Below are 24584 nucleotides of genomic sequence, written 5' to 3' on the forward strand. Positions count from 1 at the left end.
AAATCTGTAGCCATTGCAGGACAGCTTTAATGAAAGGTCAGTGTGGTTGTGCAGTCCTAGGAATCTACCGTTTCTCAGATAGGGCCAAGGGGAAGACCTACACATGCCTTGACTTATGGGGAAATCAGACTGTAGTGAGAGCAAAGGCTCACTTTCTAGATAGCAAATTACTTGTTCTTTGGATTCAAGCAAAAGATTGTAATAATTAGGATGCTTGTGATTATCAGTAACCAAACACCCAACCCACACTGGTTTAAACAATAAAAGGAATTTATTAGCATATGCAATGGGGAAAAACCTTCAGATGAGACTTGATCAGGGGCTCAAATATGTGAGCAGAACAGCTTCTGTATCTCCATTTCTCAGACTTTTGATTTCTCGGTGTTGGCTTTCATTTTCTGTAGGATTTCTCCTTGTGCGCTCCGGGTGGGGCTAGGGGTTCTCTAAGCAGTATGCTTTCCTACAACATCCAAACCAAAGTCCTGATAGTCTCTGTTTCAGACACATGCTCTACCCCTGGAGCTTCTCCTGAACCCTGAGGATACTCACATAGAAACTAGAGGCTGCCAGGAAGGAGGAAGTAGAATTGGATTCTGGAGGGCACCAAGACATGTGCACAGTACAGATTAATGGTCAGCCAAGGTTATATATGGCTGCATCTTTGCTCTATTTTCCTGATAATATCAATATCCACCACTTGAAAAACCAGTCAACACTAAGGTGAAGACTGGAACATTTGGATTCAACATCAAGATTCAAAGAAAGGCAGGCAAGAATGGTCATATGCATAATTAACCACAATAGACTGTAAGCTCCTTGTGGTAAGGCATGATTTCTTCTTTTCCTTTGTATCCCACATCTTGGTACAGTATCTGAGAGCACTCAATAAACATTCATAAAACTAAACTGAACTAACAGGGTGATAAGTGCTCCACTAAAGGTATAAACGGGGGGCAGGGGGCAGTGAGTTCTACCTTAGGGGAAAATAGGTGCCATGAAGACCCACAAAGGGAGTGGCATCAGGCAAGATGTTGAAGTTTTATGTCAGGTGGAGCAGAGGGGCAAAGGGTCTTCAGGAAGTGGGGACTGGGCTGGGAGACCTGGACACTGGAGAGCAGGCTTGAGCCCCACCCCCAGAGGTTTCAGGTCAATAGGTCTAGGATGGGGTCCCCGATTCTGCCCTTTTACAAGTTCCCAGGTGATGCTGCCCCTGCTGCTTCAGGGACCACACTTTGAGCAGTAAGGCTAGAAGTCGGGCAGAGGACTGGGCACCTTTCTGTTACCTGGTATGCATCTTCGCTTTTGCCCTTAGAATAATATATTGTCACTATTGTTTCCACGTCCGTCTCTTCCAGTGCACCTTAAACTCCTTGAGGAGCAAAGAGTGTGTCTGCATATTTGTATGAACTCTCTAGCATAGTGCTGGGCACCTAATAGGGTTTCAATAAAACGTTGTTGAATCTGGAAATGAATAAATGAACAAAAGAGATCAAAGAGAGTGAAGACCATGAAGAACAAGGAAAAAGATGTGTGTGGTCTCCAGAGGGGGAAAGTGGCTCAACAGGGTCAAGATCTAGGGAGTTAAAGGAGATTGGAGATGGGAATTGACCTTGGATTTGGTAGCTGGGGACTCACCAGTGACCCACGAGAGGCAGTGGTCTGTGGGGTGAAGTGGGGAGTGGCAGGCATCCATTACGCATTGTGTGTGGAAGGTAAGGGTAGGAAATGACCGCACGAGTGTGGGAGTTTAGGGGAAATAAGGAGGGTTTAACAATACCCAGTAAGAATAAAGTGATTGAGGATGTGGGAGAAAATATTAGATACAATAAGGTGCTAGAGGAAGTCTGGGAGTGAATTCCAGAGCACAGATGGAGAAACCAGTTTCAGAAAGGTTTAAGGACAGAAAGGATGGGAAAAGCTACAACAGAGTTTGGGCTGGGCAGGGAGTGGAGTTGAGGGATCGCTGGGTCACCTAAAAGAAGGCTCAGAGTGAGGGGGGTACCGACAAGATGGTGTATTCGTTTCCTGTGCTGCTGTAACATTACCACAAATGTAATGATTTAAAACAACACAGATTTATTACCTTACAGTTCTGGAGGTCAGAAGTCTAAGATGGGTCAACAGGCTTGCATTCTTTCTGGAGAATCTAGAGGAGAATACGTTTCCTTGCGCTTTCCAGCTCCGAGAGGCTGGCTCATGGCCTGCATCACTCTCATCTCTGCTTGACTCTCCTTTTTCCCTCTTCCAAGGTCCTTGTGAGTACATTGGGGCCACCCAGATGATCCAGGATTATCTCTCCATCACAAGACCCTTAACTTAATCACATTTACAAAGTCCCTTCTGTGTGGAAGGGAGCATTTTCACAGGTTCTGGGGATTAGGGTGTGGACATCTTTGGGAAGTCATTATTCTGCCTACCACAGATAGAGACTGGGGACCAGGTGATATGGGGAATAGGGAGAGGTGACTAACAGGCCAAACCTAGTTTCATAAAGGAGGTGGCTGGCATGCCATTTGATCTGCAGCCTGAGAGCAAAAGCAAAACAAACAGTTTTTGGAAAGGCAGGTTCAATAAAAGTTCAAGGGGGATTTGGAAAGAATAAGCTAATTCAACTTATTTCCCATAGGGTAAAGGATGGGCATAAAGGTAAATGAAACCAGGAGGAGGCTCACTTATAGGAAGGGGGAGGGGAAAGGCCTTGGAGTCACCTGACCCAAAAAGGTAGGGTCCAAGAATGAGGGTGGCACCATGTGTGGCGTTCAGAGAGGTCCTGTCAGACCTCTGGTTACAGGCCTTCTATGGCTGTCCAGAGACTCAGGAAAGGGCTTATGAGGCCATTTAAAACCAGGCCCCTGACTGTTGCCTGGCCTCCTAGGGTCACTTTAATCCTTACACCTTGAACAACTATACAGTCTTAGGGACCACAGGTGGGCATTCTCTATCAGGGCACTGAGTTTTTACATATATGCTATGTTCTCCATCTGGAATGTTCTTTCCTAACCAGGACCACCCTTTCTGGGCCGACAATTGCTTAGATGTTGCTATCTTGCCAGCAGTCCTCTCTGACTCCTTTCTTCTGCCTAATCCCTGACATAGCAAATTTCACACTGTCATGAATTTGTCTCTGCTGGTCTCTCTCCCTCTGGATCACCTTGGCTGTGATGCAAATGCTTGAGACACAAGGACCACCTTATCCACCACTGTGTCCCCAGTGCCTGGCATAGTACCTGGCACACAGAAGTCTCTCCACGAATATTTCTTAAGACAGATGAGTTAGTATTAGTGCCTAAATTTGCAGAGGATTTTACCATTCACAAAGGACTTTTGTTTTAACATCTAATATCTCATTTAATCCTACCAATAACTATATGATGTGTTATTTTTTTCTCCATTTTACACCAGTCAAAATGGATGCTTTGTTGCAAATGGAGTGTAACCTTTAAAAATTGTATAAAAATTAATCAATTAAAATCAGAACAAAAAAGAAAAAAGAAGGTTTTGAGAGGTTATCTTGCCCCCATCGCACAAGTAGTAAGCCGTAAGTGACAGGTCCAGCACTCTGACTCCCAACCCCCTCCTCTCTTGGCCTGGGGGAGTCACTGAGTAGCCTCCACTTCAGAAGGCCACAAGGGAAGTGTCCCAGGGGACACAGTAGAAAGGTGAGCTAGACAAGAAAAGGAGGAGAACCGAACAGAAGGGAAAAGAGAGGGGGAAAGCAGATTGCTGTAGGTATTCCTGTAGGTGCTGAGTGTGGATCCTAGAAGGAAGAAGCAAAGGGTTAGGAAGCACCCATAATGACGTGAAGGGACCCACCAGGGCCAGGATCCTAACTGGTGGCAGGGAGTGGTGACTAGGGTACCGCCCAACCCTTTGTTTCCCATCAGCACTTCTCTTCCTGTTAAAGCAGCCCTGCCCCTCCCCACCCCCCTTGCCTCCTTCAGCTCTTTGTCAGCTAACACTTGATTACTGAGATGCTCAGGCAGTGAGCTAGAGAAAGCCCTGATTCACCTCTCCTCTCTCTCATGTTCATTAATTAGACAGCGGGCAAGGGGAAAAGGAGGGATACAGAGAAAAGTCTACTGAGAGAGGAAAATGAAATACGTGGCAACAATCAAATCTGTAGACTGAGGCTTTCAGTGTAAGTCTAGTTAATTCAATTTCAGATGAAATAAGAGGCTAAATGAGAAGGATTTTGACCTTGTGACATTTGAATTAAAAGGGGGTTTTCCCTTCTGCATAAAAGCTGTGCCAGTGCTCTGTAACTTGGAGGTAAACTGAGCAGGTTCTCCAATGAAGGCAAGTGCAGGAATGTTTTCATGCTTTCTTGAATGCACTCCTCATTACCCACCTTCTGTGACCAGTGATAATCTGGCTCTCCAGGGCTGGAAGGTCAACAGTTGGCCCTTGAAAAAAAAATCTTCTCTATGTATAGCTGACTAGTCCATGAGGTTGTGAAGGTGACATAGCGTCAACATCCATCCGTCTGTGAGTTTCTGATGTTGCTGCCCGACCATGTGGTGTCCCTTCCTCCTTCACTGCCCTCTGAGTATCCCTCTTTTAGGAAGCTATCTTTCCTAGGTGGAGGGAGGCAGTTCTTGGCTAGTGACTCGTGGCTGGAAGCTCCAGAGGATTCTCCGAGTCCATTTATAGGAAAAGGCTGGGTGGTCAATTTTCCAAGTGGCCTTCTGGGGCTAAGTCTATATTCTTGGCTGCCAAAAACCATGCTGTAGTCTAGTCAATGAAGGAAACAGAACTTAGTAACACATATGAGCATATGTGTTATTATCCCCAGGATGTAGACGTCTAGCCCTAACCATACAGAGAACTTGCAGGAAATGGCAAGTTCAGCCCTCTGTTGATTAATGTCCAGACCCAGAGGAACTGCTTTTGTGGTCTGGTCCCTAGAGTCATTTTCTAGGATTTTCTCTCAGCAGTGTAGAGCATTCCTATTCACATACCTAATCCTACAGCACCTAACATAGCATCACCAGGCTGACAAGACTCAGAGGTCACTTGGTATTTATTTAAAATGAGAAGCCAGTTGCAGAACATTAAGATAGAGTGATGGAATATATATAGTCTGTTCTCAAACAGCCTTTGGAGCAGAACCCTGGGTTTCAGAATATATATTTTGTTAGTCTGGTGGGTATAAGTAGTACATGAAAAGAGTAGCAGTTATTTTATAGATTTCTGGAGATTAATAGACCTTGTAAGTACTATCCAAATTAATTGAAAGAGAAAATTGAACCTGAGGACTAATTTAAGAGGGAGTGTGGATACACACATGCACATACACACGTACATGTACACAATAGCTCGACCTTTTATTCTGTAAGTAAGAATTTAAACGTCATTTGCTGCCAATTAAGTTATGGAGCTATGTTTTCAGATGGTCCCACCCTCAAGGTGCCCATGGCCTGGAGTAATGAGCTGTGTCCACAAAATTTCAGTTCAATGACAAGATGCTAAACTTGTCAGCAGGCTGCTCTGGGAGACAGAAAAGGCAGTGATTAATTCTGCTCAGGAAGGACCAGAAAAGTCAGGGATAGGACCCTTCCCTGGGCTACTTGCTTTATACTGTTCCGGTTGGCCCTCCTCTGCCTGTGCCCCCAGTTCCCATGCACTTCCCTGTCTACTAGACATAGTCCAGATAACTGGGACCTTGGAATCCCTTTCCTGTAAGTCTCCATCCTGCTTCCAGGATGTAAGGCCTGGTCCCTGGGCCTGTTTTCCCAAGCACAGGCTATGCCAACAGTGTGACCCCATAGGTCTGAGAGGCAGCATATGTGGGCTGGGGTATCCACATATATGCATAGGAGACTCCTTGAGGGCAAAGCCAGGGGTAGGAAGAGAAGGGAGGGGCAAGAGATGGGGACTAAGGGTCATTTCTTCCTGTTCCCTCTACAGGGGCCAAAAATTCTAAATTCAAATCAAGCCTCCCAGATTGTTATAAAGGTGTATGTGTCAGGTAAGAAGATAAAACACTGTATAAGACTGCAGAATATTTCAGTGTGTGGTCTGGGGGCCTCCCTTGTTCTCTAGCTTCAGGTTCTGTGTATGTTAGAGCAGGCTGGAGGGAAGGCTTCCCAGAAGTAGAGCTATTTGAGATCAGCTTTGAAAGTATGAGTTTTCTCCGTATTCAAGCCACTGTGGGTGGTCAGTGGCATGTTGCTGGCTCAAAGGGTTCACGGAGGAAGAGGCAGCAGATATACCCATCAGTGAAGACCCTGGAATGCCGTGGCATTGGGATTCCGGCCATGCACCATGGGAAATCTTTGACATAAGCAGATGAAGTTTTAGGCAGTGAGGAGGCTGAAGAGAGGGGAAAAGACTTGAGGCTAAGAGGTCAGTTTGGAAGCTCTTTCAGAGTCCATGGTGTGGGGCTTGTGGCCTAAACAAAGGCTGTGTTAGCTTGCTCTTTGCCAGCCATCTATGTTACCTTAGTGGCTACTCTGCTCTCAGCCAAAGAAGGCTTTCTCTGAGTTATGAAACGGCTCCAATGAGGCACCATGAAGAGACCAATCTAAGGAAATGCCCTGTGTTTGGAAAATATAATTTCTCCTTATCCAAGAATATCTAAAGCCCAAAGCACCACTTCCCTTAAATGTGAGTGATAAACTTCAAGAAATATCTGCCTTTATTCATTCACATTATTCACATTTTATTATTATTCACATTATTCAGGGCTTCTCTTTTCTTTGCTCCTTCTATGGATTCAACTCTGCCCAGGAGTATATATTTGCCTGAGCCTGCCTGCCTGCCTTTCTTCTTTTTTCTTTCTTCCTTTCCCCTTTTCTTTCTTTTCCTTTTAAAATTTTCTTTATAGGCTTGGGATGTATGGCTGGAGTTTAAATAAAATTGTCATGACTGGAAGCACGTGTCACAGAGACCTTGGTGTTCCAGGAATAGGACATGAAGAGTAAGGACTAGGAAATGGAATTCTGTAGAATGGGGCAGGAAATGTGTAAGCGTTTTCCATTTCTAAAAGCCTCAGGTTAAGTATGCTGCCCTGACCCGAAGCAGCTGGCTGACACTTCTGCCATAGGTGCCAGGGACCTCTCATAGTTTCTCTCAAAGGACATACGGTCGACCCCAATGCACAGGCAGCCTTTACTGAACTGTTCATTCATATGTGCCATTTACCAGAAACTAGCCCTGTCCTTTTCTCCGCAAGTACTGGATACGAATATCAAGTTTAAATTTATACACAGGATGATCCTAGTGATCTCAAAATTATCTTCTTTTATGTCCTTATTAGTTATGTTGTATATGACACATGGTAGTATATATGTTTAAACATTATGTACAACTACTCAAGTACTATGGTGTGGGGTGGGAGGTGGGGTTATCCAAAAACTACCCTATAAAATCATTTAGATCTGCCTTTTATTTGTTCCTTAAATATTTATTGACTCACTTTCAGGCCAGACTCTGTGCTAGGCATTGAGTATACATTCATAGGTACCAAATGGAAATGATTCTTGACCTTGTAGAGATTTCAATCAGTCTGCAACGCAGACACTAGAACAGCAATGAGAAGGAAGTGTGAGGGTAGGAGCTTTAGCAGGGACATGAGACTGAGAGGGGAAGAGAAGAGGAGTTGAGGAAGATCTTTTAAGGGAAATAATAGCTAATCTGAAGCCTCAAGAATGATAAGGAGTTATCCAGCAAATTTGGGGCAATAAGAACTACAGGCAGAATGGATCACATGAGTAAAATTCCAGACACAAGAGAAAACTTAGCAGGTCAAGAACATTTTTTAAAAATCCAACATGGTGGAAGTGTGTTATGTGATGGGATCTGGATGGGGAGACAGTGGAATAGGTGGGTAAGGAGCTAAGTCTAGAAGATGGATAGGAGTCAGTTCAGAAAAGGTATAGTGAACCTCTGGCTTGAGAGCAATGAGAAATTAGTGAAGTGTTTTAAGCAGGAGAGGGTCACCATTGTGGCCACAAGGTCGAGAAGGTATTGGATGGACAAGACTGAAGGCAGGGAGAACAGTTAGGAGACTGTTGGAATAACCCAAGTGCAGGGTGACTAGATCAGTGTCTCAGCTTAAATGTCCCTGCTGAGAGGACTTCCCTGACCCCCAGTGTAAATCAGGGCCCTGGGACTGTGTCTCACAGCACCCTGTATTTTCCCTATGTGACATTTATTAAAACTTATAATTACGTATTTCTTTTGTCACTATTTGTTTTACTAAGTATCTCCTTTACTAGACAGTGAATTATTCCATGAAGGCAGGAACCTGTCAGACTTGTTAGAAACATTAACTCCAGCACCTAGAATAGTACCTTGCAAATGGGAAGGACTCCATAAATATTTGTGAATGAATGAATGGATAGATGAATGGACATGGAGGGAAGTGGACCCATCTGTGGGATACTTGGGGGGTGGAATCAATAGGACTTGGTGATTGCTTGGATGAAGCTGCTGATAAGGGAAAAACAGTTGTCAAGAGGGATTCCCAGACTGCTGGCTTGAGCAGTCAGATGATTGTGTCATTTATGGGGAAAGAAGACACTTGGGGCTAGAGAGGTGGGAAAAGCAGGTTTTGGGCAGGGGGTGAGTTCAGCAGATTGAGCTGTGCATCAGATTCAGTTTTAATACTGGAATCTACATTTCAAATCTCCCTTACCAAAACAGCAAACCAACAACAAACAAAAGAAATAAGCGTAGTAGAAGTATGGATGGGTAAATAGTTTGTACTTCTTTGTTCAGTTTTCCACAGGTTGTCCTTTCTAATTCTTTTATTTTAGCAGACAAAACAATTCATTAAATCATCAGTATGCAATGTGTCTGTGTGTTAACATAGAGACTTTATTCCACAAATAAGTCACATTCTCCTTAATACAAATTATTGCATCTTTATATTGATAAAAGCATTAAAAATTAAGAAAGAAAGATTAGGATATTGAGAATATGGTAGAAATTATTTTACTTTAATAATTTTTTATCGTATTACATTTTTGTGATCCAAATGGAAAATTGAAGAAAATGGAAGAGCTCTTTCCTGCTTTCTTACTTTTATTATTAAATATTTCCACACCATATTTCTCCAGTTTGAAGGCTCTGATTAAAGTCATCGTCAAGGATCTCTTACATACTTATATTGTCCTTTAAATTGAAACTCTCTGATAGTCTATGGATAATTAGGAGTTAACTGATGAAATGAGGTAGTGGAGAAGACCTTATTACAGAGAGGGAATAATATGTGCACAGGTCCTATGGTGAGAGGAATTTGAGAGAGAAAAAAATGCCATTGTTACTAAAGTTGAGAGAGCAAGGTGGTTGTGTCCAAGATGATGTCTAAGGAGTAGGCAAGTAGGGACTGAGTATGTAGGCCATGTTAAAAATTTTGGCCAGTATCCTAACTTCTAGGAATCTCTAGGTGTTCTGGGTACATAGTAGGTATTCAGTAAATATTTTTAATGCCATCTATGCTTTTCGATTCAATTTAATTAGTGGTCAAATTCATTCTTCTCAATATATGCAGCACAGTTGATAATGGACAGCACAACCAATTTCTGAGAACACTACTTGATAATGTTTTCCGTGAGTCTTTAGGAAAACTCTATTGTATATGAGCACCAAAAATAAAATAAAAATAAAAAATTGAAGCTTTCAGGGTGGTTTGGAGGAAATGTAACACTACCGATAAGGACATAACACATCAAAACTTGACTTACGAATAGAAGCATTTAAGCATTTTGCAGCCTTTACTCTTCAATGGCAGAGTGCAGATTTAAAGAGGAAGCAAAAGGAACTGAAGCCTCTGAAATTTTATTGTAAATTTAAAATTTCAGACTTGGGAGATTTGTTTGAGTTCCAACAAGAGTAATAATCTCAGAATGTGTTGAGTTCAGATTGAATACAAAAAATATTAGATTGATTCTGACTTAATTAATTTCCTCTTTGTTTCTCTTTCTTCCCTCTTCTTCTCCTTTCTTTCTGTAGGTGGTTCAGAAGTGTATTCCTTTCCTAATCGGGCATTTGAAGGATTCGACCCATAACGACGTCATCCTAAGCATCCTCATAGAGATAGCAGGCTATGAGCCAGTGGCTTTGAACAGTTTTCTTCCAGTGCTGAAAGAGATTGCTGAGAGATTCCCCTACCTCATTGGACACATGGCGAGAATCTATGGAGCTGTTGGGCACGTGGATGAAGTAAGTATGGGTTTTTTTCTCTCCATTTCCGTAAATTCCATTGGCACTTAATCCATAGGAGCTCTACGACCTACAAATTTGTCCTGAGACTTCTGAGAGTTTTGTTTCTTTCTCTCTCTCTTTTTTTTTTTTTTTTTTTTTTTGCATGGACAGCAGCCTCTGGATCAAGGGCACATTGTAGCAGGGTTATGTGGAAGGTTCAGGAAGTGAGGATTTCATTGCTGGAGTGTCACTGAGGAAGGCGAAGGGTTACAATGGAAAGAGCACTATAACAGATTCAAGACCACTTTATAATAACAACAACCAGTAAAAGAGTTTCATCTCATTTCTGGTTGCAATTCTGGTCAATCAGGAGACCATCAGTAAACACAGAGTTAGGTCTCAGAGACTGCCTATTAATGAGAACCCATAGCTATCCTGTCAATAAGTGCCTGGACTCAATATGTTTTGAGCCCTCTGCATGATGTTATTTGGGAGAGTGCAATAAACGTTCATGGATGTTTAAAAGTCCTAGTCTAAATATTTGCATAATAAAATCTTTCAGAAGGGACAACAGGATGCCACCAGAGCTTGTGGGGATTAGGCAACTAAGAAAGAATTTCCAGAAATTAAAGTTCTGAAGGGTGTGTGCATGCATGTATGCACACACATGCATGTCTGTCTGATGATTTCATATTGGGATTTAGGATTTTTATCTTTTAAAAATAAAAGCAAATATATAATTGGTAGAGGAAAGCTTTTACTTTCACCCACTTACCTATACTGTAGTTTCCTATTAGATAAATATAAAATTGTACAACTCTTAAAAGAGATTTCATAGTTCACCAAGTTTAGCAATCTGTTTTGTTTGATTTCTGCTGAGATTTGTGGAGAGCCTGGTGAATGCCAGGCTTCCTCCTGGTTGAGGGCCTTACTCCTCTAGTTTCCCAGAAGAAGGTGGGAGAACTGGTCTCCCAAGCAGTGTGTATTTATGAATATGACAGTGGCTCTTGTAAAAGGATTACTCGGTACTGACGTGCTGCTTAGTATAATCCCTTTCCGTTCAGTGCTGTTTGGAATGTCTCCTGCCTGCCATGATCTGCCTTCTGGTAACAGTTTCTGTGCCCATCGCCTTTGCTGCCAGGAGAACCTGCTGTTATGCCCAAGTGCTTTTAGGCCAACTGTAACCAACAGCTGTTTGACTGAATCTGCTGACATTGCGAATTTTTGCATGCACCAAAAAATTTAACCTCTGATGTGCAAGGCCTTGGAATCTTTAAGTGGTAGTTCTTTTTGTCACAGATACATTTATGATTCATTAATATGTAGTAATGCACATTGAAAGTGACTACACCTCCCATAGAAAATGTAATCTGTAAACAAAGCAAAACAAAACAAACAAAAAACACTAGCCACTGTAGGTTTATCTGAACTAAGGCTAACTTGAGAGACAATGGACTATTAGGTGACATTTATGTGACTCCAGGAGAGTACAGAGAGAAGGTGAGGAGGGTTCAAAGAGCCTGAGGGATCACTTATTTCAAAATTCAGAATATCAGAATATTTTCTTGTCTCTGTCTCTGTCATCTCTCTCTCTCTGTCTCTGTCTCTCTCTATCTCTATCTCTATCTCTCATTCTCATGTGCCCATGTAGGCATCTATGTTTGGGAGAGAAAAAAATTTTTTCTAATGCTTCTGATTCACCTCCTCAGCAGAGAGCAATTTTAGATCAAATACTTTTCCAAATGTATCTGGATATCAGGACTATATTAGGAACTTTTTTAACAAAATAAGTTCTTGGACCCCATAGAATACCTACTAAATGAAAACCTCCAGGAAAGGGACCCATGAATCTGGATTTATGGGACACCCCTCCCCCACGTCTGCCAGGGTAATTCTGATGCAGCATTTTGTGGATCAGTATTTGAGATCCCTTGACATAACATATTTAAAGCATTTTATCTTTTAGACTAAGAATCAATCAGGCCTTGTCCATCACCCATCCTGCCCTCCTCCGTCAAGTCATGCTAATCAATTAAAACTTTTCCAGACTACTGATATAGCAGTTTAGATGTGGTCAAGAGTAACACAAAAATTCAAAACAACAATGGTTTAAACAAAGATACACATCTATTTCCCTTGCACATGAAGAAGTCTAGAAGGCAGTCAGTCTAGAACTCCATGTTTCAGAAACCCAGGCCCCTTCTCCTTTGTTGCTCTCCTATCCTTGAGCACACCAAAGAGCACAGGGCTTCTATCTCATGGTCCAAGAAGGCTACTCCTCTCCACCCATCAAGTCAACATTTCAGCCAGTAGGAAGGGGAAAGGGGAGAAGAACTCTTCCAGACAGTCAAACACAACCTACTGTTTATAGCCCATTGGCTAAATAAAACAAAGCTGCAGATGACCATACCTAGCTGCAAGGGAGGCTGGAACATCTAGTCTGGATTTAGGTGGCCATATGCCCAGCTAATCAAAAGAGAAGGACAGAAAGAATGACAGGGGACAAAGAATGTCTCTGTTGCAGTTCATCAAGTCATTCGTTTCTCTGGGTCTCTTTTCTCTCCTCAAAAATAAATAATGTCTTTACACTGGATTACCGCCCTTCTGGCTCTGATATTCTTGGATTCCATTATTCCATTTCATTTAAGATCAGACTGACACAATTACCTATAAATGTTAGTCAGGATCCTTTACTCAGAAATAATGCCTAAAATATCAGCCTTTGAAAGTCCTTTTAGTTTTAAGAATGCTAAAATTCAGATGTCCCAAGAATTAGTAGTCTAAGCAGCTATTAACTGCTTAATTTGAGTAAACCTGTTCAATGTTCTAAAAATTTGGGGAGCCATATTCCTAAAGACCAAAACCAATAGGCAAGATATATGTGTATGGTTATTTCTCTCCAGCCTCTTTGCAGAAGGAAACAGAGAGTTACTGAAGTACATTGCCAGGTGGGTATGAGGGCAGGAGTCAAGTATGGGCTCCTGGCTCCCTATGGAGGAGGACATTGCAATGAAAAGAGAACAGCAGGAACTTTGCCCTAAAAAGGCCCAGCTGTTTTCTGTGTGGAGAGCTTGGTCTATGTGACATAAACGGACATGAGACATGGAGATGTTTAGGGTGTTAATGATGAGACAGCCACAGGACCCTAGTGATCTCAGGCCCTAGGATCCTCTTTCTCAGTCGCATCTAAAAATTTCCCAGTCTCATCTAAAAATTGACTTAATTAAAATTTTTTTCTCTTTGACACCAGAGTAAAATTTTCAGATGTATTCAGGGGTTCCAAGTATCAGATGATTTTTGTTGCTAGGATTTTAAAAGATTTTGGAAATGCAGAAAAGCCAATGCGATTTGAGTATCTTGCTTCAACTTCTGAGATGCGCAGTCTGTGACTGATTGGAGCCTACTGTTGATCCCTCCCTTGTTGCCTGCCTTCCAGCAAACTGCATTGTTTGATCCTTAAGAGGAAGAGGGAGTCTCCAGGGGATGTAGGGCTGTCAGGCCCAGGATAGCCTCAGGGGTGGAGTCAGCCTGGAATCAATCACACATGTTATTAATTGACTTCTGCCCCACCTTCTGTGCCTGCATAAAGCCAGGTGTAGGAACTGCAGGGCTGGCTATGGGGAACCATACCACGTGTGCCTTTCTTTCAAATCAGCACCCATCGGGGTGGGCAAACCGTTTTCAGCAGCTGATAGCAGTCACAATCTTCCCATCTGCTGGTGTAAACCCAGCGGAGGAAAGTTGTATCTATAAAACAAAAAATAACACCCTATAGATACTTATTTTCTCTATCTCCCAAATTACCTCAGGGATCTTTTTTTGCCCAAATTTGAAATGAAACTGTGCTTAATAGCCATGGTGCTTGTGTCACTATAGGAGGCTGTACGGTGACTCACAGGCAATTTTCAGGTGTGTTTTGGCATCCAAAGTATATATGTTGGATGGAGAGTGAAACTAGAAGGACCAAAGGGCAGAGAAATCTATGCACTTCTAGGGTAACTGATGAGTGGTTGCCTCTGAGGTGTACCTTCCTTGGCCCTGTCCAGTAAGGGACACAGCTGGCTCTTCATAATGCCAGGATTCACCCCACTTCTGTGGTATGTTCAGTAATAAATTGTCCAATAAATTGGACAGCGGACCTGACGTTATTAACCAGAAAGCATATGATGAGCCATGTCTATCTGTGATTCCAAAAGATCCTGGCTCTTGGTAGGTGACATCAGAGAAAAATGATGTCGAGTGGATCATGAAAAGAGGTTTTCAGTGACTTCCCTGGTGGTCCAGTGGTTAAGACTTTGCCTTCAAATGCAGGGGGTGGGGGTTCGATCCCTGGTCGGGGAGCTAAGATCCCACATGCTTCATGGCCAAAAAAACAAAACATAAAACAGAAGCAATATTGTAACAAATTCAATAAAGACTTTTTAAATGGTCCACATCAAAAAATAAAATCTTAAAAAAAAAAAAAGAAAGAAAGAAAAGAGGTTTTTATATATGAGAGCTCAGCAGGCAGCAAACCGGTTGAAGTACAGCTCCCAGGAGGAACATTCACCACTGTAGACTGAGCGGTGATCACCACCTATAGGATACGTCTGTGTAAGGACGCATTGCATGAATGATCTTGCTGCCCGTGGGGACATCCATACAGTGTAATGTGGTGGCTAAGAGGGTGGTCTTAAGAGTCAGACCGCCTTGGTTTGAATCCTCACTCACTGTGTGGCCTTGAGCAAGTTACATCACCTCTCTTGATTCAGTTTCCTCATCTGTAAAATAGGAATAGTTTTGTTGTGAGAATTTAATGAGTTAAACCATGGAGAACAGTTTGTGGCAAATGGTAAACATTCGATAAATATCAGCAATTTATTCCTTCCTCAGTGGTGCCCAAGGCTTTCTCATTGCATTTATTTGGATACAGACTGAAACTTAAGCCAAACAGACTGAAATCAGGGAAGACAGGAACAGGTAAATGGTGTGCCTCAGGGAAAGAGACTGAATGGATTGGTATGTGGGGGACAAGTCAAAATAAGGACAGAAATAAAAGGAATGAGGTACTGCATGTACCATCAAAGGTATAAAGCGGGACTGGCTGTATCTTCTTTCCTTGTTAGGAAATAACTGGTATATATAAATTTTTTTTCTCAGAGTGGAATGTATATCTGCGTTATATTTATATAGTAGACCGCCATTCCTGAGGGGAATAAAAGTAACAAAAACAATAATAAAGCTACATTTTGTAAAAATTTTTATAATTTAAAATAAGCCTTGTTTTCTTGGGGGCACTGGAAGTGCATTGCTTTCCATAAAGGGCAGGTGGTCCCCAGCTCCCCACGTATAAAAACAGCTCAAATAAGTTTGCAGCAATTTTTTAAAAAACTCTCATTAACTAAATCTGAAGTGGTTTAAATTAAATCCAGGCCAGATTGACTTTTCTCGCCCATGAAGAACTGAAGTAGAATGCTTCAATTCCAGAGGCTTTATTTTTTTCATCATTTTCTTCACTCATTAGCTGTGCAAGTGGTCTCAGCCCCCTTGGTTGGGCATTGCAGTTATTACAACCCTCTTTCCTAATGTGGGTCCACATGCAAAAGAGACTTCTTTAGGAATGGCTTTGACTTTTTTGAGAGGACAAATTGCATTCATGTGTTCTGCCATCTACCTAAGTCTCAAATAAACGAACTGAAGCAATTTTAGTTTAATAGTCCCATCCTCACCAGGACCTCATCTCATTAGAAGGCACACACTACTACGGAGCACACTCTCCATAGCTGTGTTTCCCCCGCCCTATGCCAGACCCGCAAGGCAGCCAACCTATGTGGCGGAAACAGAGATGCCCTAAACTGCTCTTTGCACGTGATCTCATAGTACGTGGAAGGATGCTACGGCCAGTTGTTTTCCTTAGCTGGAGACCAGCAGTTTGCACCTGTGAAGAATCAAATGGCATGCCCTCCGAGTGCGGCCACTGCCAGGTTGGGTGTGAAATCCTGTGCCCTCTGCCTTGTTTTCCTAACTGGCTGGAATATGCTGGCCAAGCACCAGGGTGTGTTTATGACATCCTCTCTGGGCTCAGAGTCTTGGACACTTTTCAAGTAGAGAAGTGACACACAGCTTGCCCAGGTCGCGTTTCTGTGACATCCGGCAGGCCTTCCACAAAAACGCTTTCAGGAGGAAAAGGAAAGGAATGACAAAGGCAACTGAGAACCACATTACTGTCCTCATCCTGACTGTGTGGAAAAACATCCTGCAAAATAGGAGCTGGATGGATGCTATGCATCTTTAACTTGGAAATCAAGACTAAAGGCTCTAGGGGCCATTCCACAAGAGGAAGGACCTGTGACTTTAAAACCACAATTTCCCCAAGGGTGGGGAATTTAGTTAAAACTTTGGTAGGTTCAGTGTCTTTGGGGAAGCCTTGGTTGGTGCCAGCCGGCAGCTACTTCATACTACAGAATTGTCATCATCGGGGAAGATTCTTTTTTCCAAAATGCCAAATAGCTTTATTGTTTTTTATATTGTAAAAAGGGTACATGCTAACTGTAAATGACATTAATAAGTCTCTCGCAAAGTGTAAAGAAAACAAAAAAAACTTTAAGTATATACAAGATATGCTTTCACATAACAGAGCTGATTTTCCATAGCATCCCTCAATGATATAGGGTTGAGTCGCTGATTCTTTCTGGGTGCCAGCCCCAGTGCTGGTGGTGATGGGAACACAGAGAGGAGAAAGACATGGTCCCTGCCCTAGAGGGGCTCACAGTGAATGGGGGGCAAGAGAGATGTACAAACAGATGATTAGAGTTTAACTTGGTGCCTGTTACTACTGATTTCTGAACTGGATCAAGAAGGAAACAACTCACCTTGTGTGGCTGAGTTTGGAAGCGTGTTCTAAGTGAGGCTTGTTGTATGATAGGATTATGTCAGGGGAGGAGGAGGAAAGTATTCATGGGAGGACACAACAGGTGCAATGGCAAGCAGCTGGGGGAAAACCTTCTGGAAACCATGAAGAGTTTCAAGTGCTTGGATAATGGAGGGAGGGGAGAGGGATGAGGCTGGATGGTAGACTGGTTCCAGATGATGGAAACTCCTCATTGATTAGCAGACAGTTCCTGTTTTCTACCTTCTCTCTCCAAACTTATTTAACACTGGTGTCCAGGTCACCTGGGAACAGTATTTTGTTTCCCTTTATTGTGTAGACAAGCAAATGAATACTGTGTACCTCAGAGTTCCCCAGAAACTAAAGAGCCTGGTAAAAGGACAAACAGTCCCCACAAATAGTTACAAATGTAGGATAGTAATGGTTACAAAAGTTACATGTTGCAGCAATTTTCAACCATGTCTTGTAATTATCAACTGTAATTTAGGCCAACCGACCAAATCCACAAGGGGCTCTCAGTGCCTCTGTGAGGGGAGAGCTTGGCAAGGCCTAGAAGGGGCCTCTGCTTGACCAGTCACCCCTCAGGATTGAACCCCAAGGATGGTCAGCCTGGTCCCCACAGACCTCGTCTCCTCTTTTCAGAGGGGACTTCTGCCTTTCTTACACCAGTGTCTGCGAGGAAGCAGGCCTGTGCTTGCCCCACCGAAAGCATAAAGTTTCCACTTAGTGACTGCCCTTCTAGGCTTGAGCTTAAGATGTAAATGAACCCTGGATTCATCGGAAAGGACAACTTGGCACTGGCAGCAGGTGGGTTGGGAGGATAAAGCAGTTGCTAATTCCAGCTCAAATCCTGATGCTCTCTTAAGGCTGCAGCACAGACCTTGCTCTGCCCGCAGCCCTTAGACTTAAATCACTTCAGCGTAAGCCAGCTCCTTCTCATCTCTGGTGCCCTCGGCCTGCAGCGGCTTGAAGCAGGGTTTTGGTTCCTGGCCAGTGACTGAGGTCGGGTTGCGGCCGTGAGAGCACCGGATCCTAGCCACTAGACCAGTGGTCAGTGACAAGGCCCTGGCCCTATGGCTTTGCAGAAAAAGAATTCCCACAAAGACGGAAAGTAGTGAAACAAGTAAAGTATTTATTAGGAGAAAAATGAGTACAGTACGTGCGGATAGACACACGGGCAGGCTCAGAGAGTCATGCCCTCGTGGCAGTTTGAATCACTTTTATGGGGCATTTCTTCCGGGTTTCCTTTGGCCAATCATTTTGATCTGCCTGGTTCAGAGTCCGTATTTGGTATAGCTCAGGATTTTCCCATGTGTGCGCGCACATCTCTTAGCCAAGGTGGAGTCCACTGAAGAGGCCTATGTGTAGGTTTGGCCACTTGGTATCACTCCCCTTTTGACCTCCAAGGAGCCTTTCTCTGCATGTGTAGCTGGGGAGGTCTCCTGACTTTGAGAATGAGGAATATGGGGTCTCTTATCTTCTATCTGGGCAGGGCCCAGCCTCCTCTCTCAATTGTCCTGTTATTCCCTTCTCGGAGTATCTGTCCACAGGGAACGAACTCAAACCATTTGCCCCAGGGGCCCATCTCTCTCCTGCTTCCCTTCAACTGCCAGCATCTGCATTTCTGAGTCTGTGGTTTTCCCCAACTTTACCAGCCACCCTGCTGACATGCATGGCAGGATGGATATGTGACGAATATCACCCCCAGCCCCACTAGCAGCCTTCAACCAATGATGGGCGTATTTTTACCCCAACTCTGTCACCCCTTGAATGAAGTAACCCTTTCCCCAGAATCTCCTGGCATCCCTTCCGAGCTGTTTCCCTTCTCTGCCTCACTCTTCGCCTCCTGTACTCATCTGCTGCAGTTTCCAAATAGATGATTTGCACATAAATCATCTGAGAGTCTGTTTCTGGGGAGCCCAATCCAAGAAAATGTCATTTCCATACCTTCCCAGGCCATCACCATCTTCCCTGCTCTGAGCATGTGAGAGTGTACAGCTGTAATGTGGAGTCTGCACCTGACTTTCTTCTGGTTGCATTTGCCTTCTATTCGCTTGGTGTATGAATCCACACACTCCCAACCCACTCTAAGCCCTCTGAAAGAGGGCACACTATACCTTACATTTCCTTGTTTCCCTGCACTGCTCATCCCTGCACTGCAACTGTATTTGTGTCTCCTAGCATGTGGGCCACAAATACTTGCTGACCAGCTGTTACATAGAGACTGGAACTTGACTGGACACTAGTACAGGTCTTGTACTAGTAGACGGCAGCTGATGACATGGCAGGTCGTGAGGAAGACCAGGAACATTACAGACATTGGGTTCCAGTCATGGGTGGTGGCTACTGGTTTTCAGGTTCTGCTGGTCTCCTTTCTGTGTGGTGGTCAAAGTGTGGTCCCCAGCTTTGGGCACCACTGGGAACTTGAATCAGAATCTACAAGTTAACAAGATCCCCAGGTGATGTGTGTGCACATGAAAGTGTAAGAGGCACTGGTCTCAAGGATCCAGGCCCCACAGGGCTTATCTGCTATAGGATCCCCCCGGGGGTCTGAGCATGCCCACGTATGTATATGCATGCATGATTCATGTATGTTTATAGACACACACAGCCATACCCCCGCAGGTTTCTTTGTAAGACCCATTTGTTTCAATGTAAATAAATCAATAACCTTTAAAAATGATCATCTTTGGCAATGTTAGGGTAAACAGAAACCCAGGGAACATCAAGCATTATTTATTATACAGTTTCTGAGCATTTATCACACATCTGATGTGTGCAAGGCACTGTAGAGAGTGCAAAGTTAAATAAAATACAGCTCTTGTGTTGTTGGAAGGGGCTTTGGTTTTTCTTCACTTAGAAATGATCCTTCACTGGGCTTTGACGCTTCCTGTATAACATTCCTAGAATTCCTCACCCCATCCCCATTCCTATGGAAAATGAGGTGGCAATGGGGGGAGGATGGGGGGAGAGTGTTCCTAATTAACAGTTTTAAATAACATAGGGGATACATACAAGATTTTCCTATTGCTTAAGTTTTTTTTTTTTTTTCCTTGTTACTCAATTCATCATCTTTCAACCAGGATCTGGAAGCATCCCCAAAACCCCTAGCAGGATTTGACACAGAGATGGTATCACCATGATGTAAAGGTTTTTTTAATAATTGTACTCTCAAAAAATATGAGGAGAGCACTTGAAAGTAGATAAATTTTGTTGCATAGCCATAACTATACTATTTGAGCTGATATTAACATTTCAGCTCTCTGCCTTATTTATCAAAAACTGTAAGCCTGATTTTATTTTGTAGTGAATAGGAATGGGGAACTTGGTGCTGGTTCACAGCCCCTAAGAAAAGATGTATCTGACAGTTGGCTGATCAGCAATGGACTGTCACACTGAAATGTTCATGTTACAGTTCTTAGCATTAACCAGCATGAGTCTTGTTATCTACATGTATATAACACAAAAGAAATTACACTGAGAAGGGTATCTTGACATCAATTTATTCCTTGTTAAGTAATAAATAAATCTAGAGTAGATAAAGAAATAGTTGTTATTTAAGATTAGTAAATTTAAGATGTCTGGAAAATGTTTTCAGAACTGTAGATTTCCCAACTTCAGCACTATGTAGATCCCGTAGAGTTTCAAATATCTGGCAATTCACCCAGAGAAGTGGAAAACAAACACTTTCTTAACTATCTCCCATTACTGAAATCTTTATTTACTTAGTATGGTTGATTTTAGAAATCCCTGGATTATACTAAGCTCCTATTGATGTCTACATTTTCTCTGGCTCTTCCTTCTACTGCCTTCTTCTTTGAAGACAAACTTCCTTCAGCTGTATGTAGCATTTTCTGTGACGGTGGTCCCTATCTCAATCAAATGTTCCTTTCCTCCTTCAAAACACTTCCCAGAGCCCACCTTCTCTATGATAGCTCCACATTCCTCAGCATTATTTGGTGACCAACTCTTTCTCCTTCATGATTGGTAAGTACAAACTAATTGTCAGGGAAGGAGGATAGTGGGAGGAAATGGGAAGTTACAAAGATTTCCTGAAGGAAATATTCTACCTTCCTCCACTTTGGAAAGTGAGAATTACCTTAAAGGCTAAATGCATAGATTTTAATATCCCATACAGTAGATAAAATGGAAACAATGGATACAATGAGGTGACTCTTCTATTATTCTGCTGAGGAATGGCAAGATTAAATCGTGCTATGGTCAAAATGTGCACGGCCATCCCCACAATTCCTATGTTGAAACCTAACCTTAAGGTGATGGTATTAGGAGGTGGAGCCTTTGGGAGGTGATTAGGTCCTGAGGGTGGAGCCCTCATGTACAGGATTAGTGCCCTTATTAAAGAGTTTCCAGAGAGCTCCTTTGCCCCCTTCTTCCATGGAACCAAAAACCAAATCTGCCAACACCATGATCTTGGACTTTGCAGTCTCCAAAACTGTGAGAAATAAATGTTTGTTGTTTACAAGCCACCCAGTGTGTGATATTTTGTTACAGAAGCCCAAATAGAGTAAGACAAAACATGAGTCCATTCAAGATCTCAACACAACCTTATGTAAAAATCCTAAAACACTGTTCTGCTTTATTTCCACTGTTTACATAAAGGTGAGCTCACAAGTGAGTGGAAAGCAATTTAGAAAGTAATATTTTCCTCCAAGCTACTACATGTCAGACCTTCTCTTCTGAGCACATCCTGGCCAGCCAGACATACCTTCAAACCCCCATCCTATTAACTGCAGTTTGTTTGCATATTTTGATTTACTTATTTATTTATGCCCTGCTGACCTCCAGCAAGCAGTCAGGCAGTTCACAATGAAAACATAGTTGCTATGAGACCAGAAATAATTAACCCAAGGCAAAATCCAGGAACGAGAAAGGGGAGCATTGGCGGGATAGGGGGCAAGTAGCAAAAAAACTTAAACTATCCTAGCTAAGGAAATCAACAATCTCAGGCAGGGTCACATTTGCAGACTGCATTTTTCCATTTCATTCTCCCCTATAAGTAATGAAATAATATTTATCCAAGTATTTCTGTCTAACTTGTATTTTGGGAGTTACATCTCAGCTACCATGAATAAAACGTCCTGGCGATATTTTTTTGAAAGTAAGTAGGTGCAAAGAAAGATAGGCATCTTGTATTTAATTGTATAATGAGTAAATTATGTAATGTAATGAGTAAAGTATGTTAAGTTCAATTGTAGCTGATGTATAGTTCAACTGAGTTAAATCTTACCATATTGTTCCTTTTCTAATGACCACAAAGCACTTTTTCTTTTTTTCCTGGCAAAAGGTTCAAACACAATTTCTCTTTCTTTCTTCCTTTCATTTTTCTTTCTTCCTATTTCTTTTCTTTCTTTTTGGACCCGTAATAAGCAACTTTCTTCAAAATGGTTTCCATGATTGGGCCAGAAGACCTGTGGTTACTTTTTTCTATCATTCTGTGATTATACCACATTTGCAAAACAGATATTGTGTAGTTAAAGATGGGCTGCTTCTTTGAGTTCTCTAGAAGTGTTTCAATGCTAAAATCCCCAATGGTCTTTCAAAAAGTTTCCTTAATTGAAGCAAAAGAAATAGTGGAACCATTGTTGGGGATAATCAATGAGAGGTCATTTACATGAGGGGACCATGGTGTGGTGGGAGAAGAAATTCTGGCTCCGTATAATTCATTCTGAGTCGTTGAGCCCACACAAAAGATTTACCTTTAAAAGGCTAAGTTCCCAAGCCCCCAGTTTTTAGAGAGTAAATCCGAACTGTAGAACCTCTAAATCCTTTATCAACCCACAAAATAACACTATGTTCAAAGCTCAAATTAGATAGATTTCTACAAGCTTTAAGGTCTGTAAGTATTTGGGGGTCAATGCAAAGAAAAGATGCTGGGAAATAAACTCTCAGCACAAATGAAGAGAGATTTGGGTTTTCAGACATAAATGTGGCCACACCAAATGCTATTTAGGGAAAAATAGTCTTAGTTTTCTGGCCTTTAAAAAAATCAATCATACTAAAAACATAATTTATTTGGTTACATTGTTGTCTCAAATAGCAAGACATAAAAGTAAGCTACCTTTCACATTCTCTGATTTCTACTTTAAATCCTAAGTCAACTTCATTGAAACCTCTCTTTGAGGAAGACATAGTAAGTTCCACATTTAAATAAAAGCCATAATTGCTTTATAAGTACAAAAATTATACCTTGTATTTTTTTGTTTTGTTTTTTTACAAGGGCGGGGTTTACTTTAGCATTCTGTGCCAAATGCACAAAGTTGAACTGAGTCCAGTAGATCCTTAATTTTTGCCATGTTACAAAATTTGAGGTTCATTCAAAACAAAGGATACATCTGTTTTCATCAGCTGCTTCTTAAATTTTATTACTGGGACTTATATTTTTTAATTGTTTTGCCTAAGCAGTATTGTTTTACTAGGCATGATTTATTACTCTCCCATGTGTCCACAGAAACTGTGTGTTCCTGAAATCATGCAAACTAAATCAAAAATAATAAGGAAGGATGGGAACTTATTCCCTTTACATTGGATTAAATGATCATTTAGAATATGTAAATCTGTTTAAATTATAATAGAGCTTTGTTTATCAATGGGAAGAAAAATATGTTCAATAAACTCCAAGCTGATATAAAGAAAATTGAGGCATGATCAGAGGATAGAAGAAAGAATTGAGGAATATGACTTTTTGGAATGCTATTTTAAAAATCAGCTCAAAATTGGAGGATTATCTGCCTAAGGAGACATTAACAATGTTTTTGTTTATATATTCTCTACTTCGTTCCACAAAAAAGGATTTCAGGCAGCTTGCTCTCTCAATGTTCTATTTTTAAAAAAATATCGAATCTTAGCTTTTGAACATGATAAACTAACAGCATTTGATGCCTACTTACTGTGCAAGCATTTTGCGTATATTTTTGTGCTAGTATTTTCAGGCTAGAAGAGCATATCCTTGTCTGGGGGTAGCATAATTTTTAAAGAGTAAAATTTATTAACTGTACAATTATCTTGGAATTTATAGATTACTGGATGACTTTATTTTACTGGACCATTACTGCCTTGTCTACTTCAATAACAGTGACTTTTTGTGGGATTGAAAATGTTATAACTGTAGAATATTTTTGCTTCAGATACAGGAAAAAATTGAGAAAGACTGGGAAATAATTGCAAAGAGAAAAAGATCTAGCTATTGATAGATCATGAGGATTCAAGTCACTAAGAAAACCTTAAATTATATAGTCTTTTGACATAATCATGTGACATTTTTAAAAAGAGAAATAGGCTTTCTTGGTAAAATGTTGAGCAAATTTCACTTCTAGGTAAACCTTCTCGCAGGTTACTGAAACAGTGGCCCATATTTGCTTACTGAGCAAGTATTGGGGTTTTGGACATTTCTAGAACTTCCAAACCTTTATCAATTCACAAAATAAGTTAACTCAGAAAAATTAAGGGGATATATGGCTTCTGAGACAGCTTATTTTAGTTTTGGTGATAAGTTAGATATGTCTGCATTTACATTTAGGATTTTCGACACTGAAACAATAATAGCTAA

The 24584-nt window shown here is 41.8% G+C and overlaps 1 protein-coding gene across 9 annotated transcripts in view; it reads left to right on the forward strand.

Moving 5' to 3' along the window:
- Positions 1–24584, forward strand: part of VEPH1 (ventricular zone expressed PH domain containing 1) — a 222043-nt gene that overhangs the window by 74339 nt on the left and 123120 nt on the right. For all 9 annotated transcript variants that reach the window (XM_061194530.1, XM_061194535.1, XM_061194533.1 and 6 more), the window contains exon 6: positions 9958–10167. In XM_061194530.1, the coding sequence (XP_061050513.1) occupies positions 9958–10167 (210 nt within the window). The remainder of the gene's footprint in view (positions 1–9957; positions 10168–24584) is intronic.

The sequence above is a fragment of the Eubalaena glacialis genome, chromosome 6 (assembly GCF_028564815.1).
Source record: "Eubalaena glacialis isolate mEubGla1 chromosome 6, mEubGla1.1.hap2.+ XY, whole genome shotgun sequence".
NCBI classification, from domain to species: domain Eukaryota; kingdom Metazoa; phylum Chordata; class Mammalia; order Artiodactyla; family Balaenidae; genus Eubalaena; species Eubalaena glacialis.